The 10,089-nt window shown below is 42.4% G+C and overlaps 1 protein-coding gene across 1 annotated transcript; it reads right to left on the reverse strand.

Annotated features, from left to right (window-relative positions):
* Nucleotides 1–4,297: 4,297 nt before the first annotated feature.
* msx2a (muscle segment homeobox 2a) lies at nt 4,298–7,964 on the reverse strand. The gene is made up of 2 exons (XM_018756362.2): nt 7,509–7,964; nt 4,298–6,094 (listed from the first exon to the last, which is right to left on the reverse strand). Exons 1-2 carry the CDS (start codon nt 7,831–7,833, stop codon nt 5,667–5,669), a joined length of 753 nt encoding a protein of 250 aa, XP_018611878.1. The 5' UTR covers nt 7,834–7,964; the 3' UTR covers nt 4,298–5,666.
* Nucleotides 7,965–10,089: the final 2,125 nt, after the last annotated feature.

Raw genomic sequence — 10,089 nt, forward strand, 5'->3', positions numbered from 1 at the left:
CCAAGGGTCAGAGCTGTTTTGGCAGCGTGAGGGAGACCTACACAATATTAGGCAGGTGGTTTTAATGTTTTGGCTGATAGGTGTATATATCACAAACCTTACAAACTGCTTGTGTGAAAACTTTCCATGTTGAAAGCAAGGTCAGCCTACGGGACGGTAAAGCATTCTTATGCAAGCCCGGTAGTTTCACACTGAAGGACAGCACTAGCTGGGAAGTACTTCTTGAGCCACTGTGGCTGGCAATCCTCAGTCCAAGCTCAGCTGTGCAGAGATGCTGAGTTCACTGTGGGTTATCAGCTCCCTCACCGGTGAAGGTCAGAGAAGAATTGAAACATCTCCAAACGCACCAGGAGTCTTGTTTCACACATCTGCTGAAGGAGGGATCCCAACGCATGTTCTCCAAAGCTAGATGTGTCATACAGCATAACTGCAGTCACGGACACCTGGTGCCCTGGAGCTCCTGTTCATACTGCCATTGTTCTTCTTGCTTCCCTCCAAAACTTCTTGCACTTTTGTTTTGTCCTTGAAAGCAACATTTTTTACTGTCACCTCCCGGGTTTAGTTCCTTGTTCATGGCTGTTAGAGCAAGACTCCTCAAGGGGACTCAAGCTAACCAACACGACCACCTTGTTTAGTGACCACTTAAATATGTCTTCCGTAATGTACAGTTCCACCTGGATCGCTTTATTTTTTCATAAAGCAGGACTGATTAAGCGCTCTGTGTTACTGTCCTAAGAGCTACTTGTGTTGCACATTACAATAAATGCTGTATTGACTACGTATTTGAAAGTTGCTACATTGACTTTAGTAGTAGTACTTTCTGTCCTACTGGAGGTACGTTTATCTGACTTCTAAAGATACAGAAGCTGCAACCAAAGTTGGGTCTGCCTGGAACTCACGTGACAGAGTGCAAATGTTGAAGAATCTTATAAATAATAGATGGCTGTGGGCATAACACTGAAATGGACAATTGTACTGCCTTGGAATATGTATCTTTGAGATACATTTTGACCTGACTGGGACCCCGGAGCACACAATTACACAGTTCTCTTTCCAAAAGGCTCACTGCACAATCTCCTGTTCAATCTACACAAAATCCCCTTTCATCACAGCGCAGAGCGGGCCATTTGTATAACGTCCTGTCACCGCCTGTCTCAGCGCGGTGTGTCGGATTCTGTCGCTCTTTCGAGGAAGGTCAAGGCCACGAGACGAGCACCCTGCGAGCACTTGTTTTTTTTTTGCAGTTTTGCCTGAGCTTTGCAGGTATGAACGCTTAACTATTTGAGGGCAGATGTTTGTGTGCTTGGGGGCGCGGTGGCGCAGTGGGTTGGACCGGGTCGTGCTCTCCAGTGGGTCTGGGGTTCGAGTCCCACTTGGGGTGCGTTGCGACGGACTGGCGTCCCGTCCTGGGTGTGTCCTCTCCCCCTCCGGCCTTACACCCCGTGTTGCCGGGTAGGCTCTGGTTCCCCGTGACCCCGTCTGGGACAAGCGGTTATGAAAATGTGTGTGTGTGTGTGTGTGTGTGTGTGTTTGTGTGCTTCTTTTCTGTTGCTGGTTGTAAGGAGACAAAGAGCCAGAGGTTGGAGGCTGGATAAAACAATCAGAGCAGTTTTCCCGGGTTGTGGCCGGTCCACCTCTACTGCTGCCTTCTCTCGACCTCGGGCCCTGACCTAAAGCGCTCCAGTGACCCGTCATTCTCCCTCACTGCCAGCAGAGGGCGTGACACATGCGGCAATGGACCACTGGGGCACTTTGTGTCTCTCAGCAGAGTAGTGTGCTGTACACTCGCTAAACTTCATTTACCACTTCAGTAAATGTTCATAAATGAAGGAAGCGCCGCCTCGCAGGAAACAGCCGGATTTACAGCAACACTTTGCAAACTCGTGATCAGAAAGGCGAAACTTGAGGGCAGAAAGGTGCACGAACTGCAGTTGTTATAGAAAAATGGGATTGTACCGAGATTACTGTGGTTTACTGTAAGGCTGTAAGAATGCATGCAGTCAGAGGCTGACCCATTTTTCATCTGCCATTTCTCTGTGAACTCATACCTCTCAAGTGCCGGTACTTATGACATTTTTAGATTTTAATCTGGAGTCGCTCAGCTGATGTGACTGTTTGCGTTCTTCCTTTTTTTTGTTCCTCCAGTGGTGGAAACCACTGCCTTCGCTTATACTTCAGTCATTTAGAAATGTCCCAGGGATGTGACTCATTAGAGCAGCCGCGCATGAAGAAACGCCCCGCAGCAGCTGACGACGACTCCTCAGGCCCCTGGAACCGCAAGGGTTAAATGGCTTTCAAGCAAACAAACAAACAATCAAACAAACAAACAAAAAGACTGGATTTCGCCAAAGAACATCGCACGCAAGCACGCTGCTTGAGAACATGGCACAGAATAGGAGCCCTTGGAGCCTGATGGGTTGGGAGGGGGGAGTGGGGATGCTGGGGGTTGGGGGATGGGGGGGGGGCACCAATAAAGGGTCCCTGTTAAAGGAGTCCCGTGCCCTGCAGCATCCGTCTCTCTGGAGCCACTGCAATTGGCTTCTCAATAAGATAATGATATTCCTTTCTGAGCCACTCAAGGGCCCTCCATACAAAGCCGCAATGATTAAACACCATTTATTTTGTCTCGCAGAAATATGAGGTGACTCATCGAAGCAGCCCGACCTTTATAATGGAAAGCAGCTGGCAAATTTTGGAGCATTAATGAGAAATTCGGTAAATAAAAGTAGCCATTTGGCAGCAGGTATATACTATGTGGGATCTGGCCCAGCCTGCTGCCAGTTGTCTCTTCCCCCCTTTGTTCGTGTTATCGCAGTTGTGCTTTTTTGTGCCCAATTGAGATATTCTCATAAGATAACTGCTTTTGAACACTTTCAGCGGGCCTTGCTGACCACCACTGGGTTTCCTGAGGAGGCTTGTGGTTCTGAAGGTTTCATACCAGTGTAATGTCATTTACTGCTTCTAGTGTGTGTGTGTGTACTACATCTGTGTTCCGTAGTTATTTTCAGTCAGGAAATGTCACAGTCAAGTCGCTAAGTTATTTTTAAAATATTAAGACAAAAGTTAAAACCCTAATTGTGATTGACATGTTTTGCGCTGTAATACATTTGCATTTATTTATTCAGTAGATGCTTTTCTCCAAAGCGACTTCCAAGGAACTCTATGTAGTGTTACCAGCCCACACACCTTATTCACCAAGGTGACGCACACTGCTAGATACACTACTTACAATGATCACTCATCCGTACATCAGCGGAAGACACCGTCTCTGTCTTTCACACACTGTGGGGGAACCTGAACAGCATAACTTCTCGAAAGTGTCCCTGCTTCTCCATTAATACGAAAGGTGTGTGCGAAGTTCAGACCAACCTCACCTGCACATTTAACTGGCCAGAAGGCTGCTGTGTAGGAGCTGGAGACTTGCAGAAACCTGTTATTTCAGTTGTACAGTCAGTAACTCGCTTGCCAATTGCTCAAAACATGTTATGTGGTTTCAGTAAAGCAGCGATGCAATTACACCGCCGTGCAACATAACTTGTTTCACGGTTCTAGACACAGAAGACAAAAACCTTTCAAAATTATAATTAGTCTTGCAATCACCTTGGCGTTAAGCAGTGGGAAGCGATGAAAAAAATAAATATTTGCTGAAATAATTCACTGAAGTCAACTGAGCAAGATCTAATAGCCTAGGCATAAATAATTCCTGATTTTCTCAATTTTTTTGTTAGCTCCTGAGCAGCAAAATGTTGGAATTGCCCACACACCCCCAAAGGTCTGTCTGCTTTTAATTAAGCTAATTGTTTAAAGGTTCGAAAGACTTGTCAGACTGACTTATTTTGATTAGAAGAAAGCTCATAAAAAAGGGGTGCTTATGAATGATTTCCTTGTTACATCAAAGACAGGAGGAAGTCCTAAGCCGCCCTTTCCACGGCCACATTAAAGTGTCCACCTTTACCGCGTTAGTTACTGCACGACATAGAAGAGACAGCTGTCAAGCGGGACTACAGACCGAGAACTTCTGTAGCCCAGCACTCTAATTTCATAGTTTCTGTTTCATTCTTTCTGTTCTTTTTCCTAACATAAATGTCATTTTAAACTGCCATCATATTGTATAGATTAAATGAAATTCAATAAATATCCTCCTCGAATGAGAAGCTGATTTAGATTTTCTTACTGGCTGACTGGTGGGGTTTTTTTTTTTTTTTTTTCGACCGGTCATTTCTGAGTACTGCAGAGAGGCATTGTGCTTTTACCCTGTTGTTACTAAACTGTTCCATATTTTTTGCAGGACTAAAAAAAGAAAAGGGGCATTGTGGCCAGGGCTCAGCACGCAGGCAAGACTCAGTGACTTTTTGTTGTTCTATGCCCAGGGAAATTTATTGAAAACAACACAGGAATGTAGTTACTGTGATTTAGCGCAGCATCCTTGCCACTGAAGGCTGTAAATCCACGCATGAAGGAGAGCTATGGCTCCCAGCTAAATTACTTTCATTTCTTTACAGGGAACCATGTCTCAAACTTCAGACAGCAGACTACGTGCTGTGACAGCCTCACACAGCTACTTAAATACACAGTGGCTCTGAAACAAAGAAGGACAGAATTAATAAAATGGTTAGAAATATTTTTAATTTAATGTCAAGCAGGAAAGAGATGATTCTTTAATAATATCTATAAAACTGTACAGCACAGTTCCTTTCGAAGGAACTTGACACTACAACTGATCTCATAATTTTTACTATTTCCACGTTTGAGCTGCATTCCATAAATACAAAACATTTCACTTACATTTTCCGCAACAGTCATAGCAGTTTAACCTGATGAGCCTTACTTCTAGACTGCAAAAAACTTGCCGGTACAGTAAGTGCTGAGAAGAGATGTGTGCGCCTAATAATCTAGGAAAATATGAAACCTAATTTAACATGCTACACCTATTGTGTAAAGAAAAAGGAAGTGAAAACCAATAACTGAATTTAATAAATATTATTACCACAATATCTTTCATGTTTTGGTTATGCTCAACTGATTGTTGGAAAAATTTGATTTGCTGCCAGATACATTACCATTAAACACATGATTAGGTTGTTCGGATTGACGGGTTTACGACTTACAGAAGCAGCGGTCAAACAAACACTCACCTGTATAGTGACTAAAGACCTCTAAAGTATGACAATGTTGACAGGTTTAAAAAAAAAAAAAAAAAAAAGATCTGCACTGGCTCTAACTGGTGTAGAAGTGCAAACAAGAGTTTAAATATGACAACTGTGAAAGACAGAGAAAGTGGATATACGGAGGAAAGATCTACAAACGAACCAATATATGTCCAAATCTCAGTTATTAATCCTCAAGGTCCCGTAAGCTCAAAAGAGCAGACCTCTGCTGTATAACCATACAGGTTTCTGTAGAAGGCATGTCCTGTAGGTTGTGCAGCATCGTGTTTTTTCTTGAGCAACTAAAGACGTATCCCGCATGGATGTAAACGCAAAGCTTAATTCCTTGACAAGTTATTTGATGTTTGACACAAACTGAGGCTGTCCAGCTGCATCGTACCCGCCTTCTGCGTTTTGTATTTATATCATGCATACAGAAACATGAAGACTGTCTTCAGGTGAAGGAGATGTTTTGAAGGTCAAAAGCTCCATGACATTCCTCCAAAAGCGAGTCCACGTTCATGAAAGGTGGTACACACTGTAGCCCACGGGTGTGGCGTAGAGTCCAACGGGTGAGACCGGCAACACGGGCCGATGGAAAGGGTACGACTGTCCATAGAGCGAGGCGGCCGTCTGAAGAGGGGAATTGAGGGGGAAGGGTAGCGTGAAGCTAGGGTGCAACAGGGGCTTGGTGGCCATCTTCAGCTTCTCCAGTTCAGCCTCCTGCAGCCTCTTGGCCTTCGCCCTCCGGTTCTGGAACCAGATCTTTACCTGGGTCTCAGTGAGGTTGAGGGAGCTGGAGAACTCGGCCCGCTCGGCGATGGACAGGTACTGTTTCTGCCGGAACTTGCGCTCGAGGGCCAGCAGCTGTGAGGTGGTGAACGGTGTGCGTGGCTTGCGGTTGGTTTTGTGCTTCCTCAGGGGACAAGTGCTAGGGCTCAGCTGCCCTGGAACAGAAAAGCCGCTCATGTTAATGACCACATTACTTACGTGACAAGTGTAAACTGCTGCTTTATCATCAGATTATATGCTGTACGCTTTACAGGCAGCTCGCACTGCTCTGAATGCGCCAGGTTCAAGGACCTGGGGGTTCCTCTCATCTTGTATCATATAACCCCTGAAAGTCACAGCATCTTTGCCAAATATTCAACAAGTTCATTTAACCATTACCAATGCAGAGATTATCTGCTGAGAAAACAGTGATCTTCAGCTGTTTGCCATCAAAAACCATGTCATTTCCCATCCAAAATCGGGTCTCAATGTCAAAATTAGCTCTCACTCTCTCTTTCTAAGAACATTGAACTACATTTTCGACATCCACCATTAACAAACATTCTTTAAATGCAGTGGTAAATGGTAGAATGCTCAACATGGTAAAATGAAACCATTCACAGTTTAAAGCTGCAGTTTGAGTTTTATTAGCACTGGAGTATTTTCACGTGTCCCCATAGAAAACTAAAATGTTAATGGCCTCAAGCGACCCATAAAGCAGTGTAATGAAATGATTTATTATAAGCATGAAAATGCCACAGATGTATCATATGGGTACTTAAGGAACATCAGTAGTGTTTAGATTTTCAAACTGATTTTCTGAAAATGCAAACAGACTAAATACAGGCCTTCAATCTTTTATAGTCTGTAGAATGACAGAATAGCACCAATGAGCATTATGATTGTTCAGCCTTCAAAAACGGGACAAAAAGTAGGATATAAATCCTAAAAGAAAAAACGAATCATCTTGAATAATTGTATATATTGTAGTAATTATCCAAAGGTTTAAATAACCAATAAATTTAGAAAATTAATTAGCAGCACCACACACAGCAGTTAAAAATAACAAACCCATAAATTTACAACGCAGCTGTGAAAATATAACCGTTTCACTGTCATAAGAAATGTTAAATGCATTTCTAAAATATTCATGAAATTAAAATGGAAAAAAACTAAATTGGACTGCCAGAAAATGCAGTATTGTGTGTTCTCAGTTCTAAAGAAACCTCTAACTGTAAGTTTAAAACTTCATCTTCCACATTTGGCTTCTCTAAAATTACTTAAATTGTTGCTTGAGACAAACTTTTAGACTAGGCCGTGCATTTAATGATAGCGAGCAATAAATCGAAGTTAAATAATCACGTTCCCCCTAAAGTTAAAACGCATCACTTAGTTATAAAACTAAATATTTAACTCTTTTGGAAATCCTTCGTTTGTGGAAAAAAATTCCATATACTTGTGTTGTGGGGGAAAAAAAAAAAAAATCCTTCGAAATCAACCTGCCGTGCGGTGCGACTTTCAAGAGAGCTGAACTGAACACGGTAAAATGCAGGTAAAAAAAAAAAAAGTGTGGGCGATGCGCGCACTTACGGGGCGGCGGGGAGAAGGGCGGGTTGGCCGCCCAAGGCGCACAGTCCTCCGGCTCCGACGCCTCCGACTTTACGGGCGAAGCATCCACGTAATGCTTGGGGAAAACCTCGGGGCTGTACGAGTCTCTGGGGAAGGAGAGCGAGGCGTGGCCCCTGGGGGTCCCTAACGGCTCCCCTTCGCTTCTCTCCGCCGCGTCGCCGCGCGTTTTCCTGTCCGACATGAGCGCCTCGACGCTGAACGGCAGACTGGACACCTGGACCGTGCGCGTCCCCACCTCCTCCCCGTCCGGCGACAAGCCGTCCTTCGCACTCCTCGCGGAAGACATAGTCCTCGCAGCCAAAGCGAAACACTCTTTCGAAACTAAGAAAGCGAGGAGGGAAACCGTGAAAATTCCTCCGAAGCCCCCGCGGAAGGAGCGCGGCCGCTAGCCTCCTCGAGACGCAGGAACGGTGAAGTTTCACATTGAACTGTCAAGTTAAGAAAGGAGGAAAAACTTTGCGGAGGTCGTTAAGTTTTTCAGCCAATCACAGCGCTGACCGAAAGCGGCATCGCGCGCTCGGCGCTTCTAATTGGCTCGCAAGTTTTCGGGGATCCTGAAGGCGCAGGAAAAATAAAAGTGTAATGAATCACGTGGAGCCCTCGCTGTGGCGGGTTACTGATACCTCCAGGGCTCTAATCCCATGTAAACACAAGGGTCCCTTCGCATAATTTACGGCTAATTACCTGAAGCGGAAACTCAGATTAACCACTTCTCTTTCACTAGTTAAAAGATTCACTTTTCTTAATGTATTAGGGGATTCAGGGCCGCCTGTTACTTTAGTCTGTTCCGTGCCCGCGTGGAGAAGGCAGACGCGACTTGTAAACGTGTTTCCGAGATGCGAGGCTATTGCACAAATTTTACTAAAACGGGTCTTGATATGTCTATCTAAAATTTAGATTTGCATTAAGAAATAGATTGCACGATAGTATTCCATTTAATGAAGAATATGATGATTATTATTATTCTTCAACCTATAAAAAGTCTGTCATCATAATGCGTGTAAAACAATGAAAGTCTTATAGAGCAATATAAATCAATAAAGGATTCTTCTTCCATTCCTTAGGTTCCGGTTGTCGATGAGATGATGTATGTTACCATCTTAATAACAAATAAAATCTAATTATCTTAACATCCTAATAATAATTTCATTCAATAATAATAATAATAATATTGCACGACATTTTAAACTATAACGTTCTTTTTTTGAATCTGCGTTACGTGAAGTCTGTTTCAAATTAAGTACGCAAACATACACATCTTTCAAAGCATTTCATAAACGTTTTGCCAATAATAACAACTTAAAATGTAACCTAATATAAATACATGCATATTAAACCGATAAGTCTTATTTTAGCCTTATATGGGAAGTGGCAACTATTGATTAATATCCAACAGCTTGTTATTAGCCATAATGAATATATTGGTAATTTTTTTTATCAACCTTTTTGTGACATTTTTTGTTCTTTCAGTTTTGTTGCATGAGTATTACAAAAGACAAACATTAACAATAATACTGCCAACAGTATTAAGAAGCACAATTCAGTCAAACAATAACTTTATTTTATTGTAGTTCATTTGAAATTTTCTTGCCAGGAACAGTTAACTCGGTTTACCTCAAATTTATGCATATCTAAAAATAAATGTAATTATATTGTTTTGTTTTACTCCTGTCAAACAGTTGGCTTTTTATTTATTCTTTATTCTATTATTTACCAGGAAAGTTATACAGCATTGTCGGGTTTAAATTCGAAATTCATTAAATATTGATTTTTTTTTCATATTTACGGACGCCACGGTACCTGATCAGAGTTTATCTATGTCAGATTGTATTAAGATTATATTTTAGTACAAAATGTATTTTGCAATTCCTCGTCCGTAGTTTCTGATGAAATGTAATCCCTGTCTCACTCTTTTTTTAACAGTTTCTGTAATTGTGGCTAAATTCTTATAGAAAAAAAAAAAACATGATAATCCGTACAATGTCGTTTCACTTAGATGTGACGAGTTCTATCTTTTAATTATTATTTTTTTTTTAAATTGTCCAAATTGTCTCAATTTTAGTACATTTTTATACTTTATATTTTATATTTTTTATAGTGTCTCCGCTGGTGTGTACCGGGCAGCAGATGAAAGAGTTTAGGACTGTTACTTTGTTATTTTACAATGTGAATGTTTTCCCTTCGAATCTCACCCTTGATCACCTATATGCTACAGAAAAAAAAAAAAAAAAAGACATCAATTTAACATCAAAATTCCTCCAGTGTCATAGAAGGGTCATGCTAACAGTTGATTACCGCACGGGGTCAGACAAATATAATAGTAGTGGATGCTGTTCAAAAAGCGCAGATCCTTGTGACAGTGAGTGAAATTCCTTCCGCCTCACACTCAGATTTTCACACGGAGTTACAAGTGTGCGAGTCTTTAGTTGAAGAAGATGAAGAAGATGCCAGTGTGTCGTGCGCAACCCGACTGGCAGCGCCGCATTCCGTGAACAAAATTACCGCCCCCCCCCGCGACCCAACACACACGCACACACACACG

The sequence above is a fragment of the Scleropages formosus genome, chromosome 13 (genome assembly GCF_900964775.1).
Source record: "Scleropages formosus chromosome 13, fSclFor1.1, whole genome shotgun sequence".
In the NCBI taxonomy this organism is placed as follows: Eukaryota; Metazoa; Chordata; class Actinopteri; order Osteoglossiformes; family Osteoglossidae; genus Scleropages; species Scleropages formosus.

Excerpts from the sequence above, each read along its gene's own strand:
- msx2a (XM_018756362.2), bottom strand. The coding sequence starts at position 7,833 with ATGTCTTCCGCGAGGAGTGCGAAGGACGGCTTGTCGCCGGACGGGGAG. Across the intron at positions 6,095-7,508 it reads GCCCTTCTCCCCGCCGCCCC|GGCAGCTGAGCCCTAGCACT; the intron begins GTAAGTGCGCGC and ends TTTCTGTTCCAG.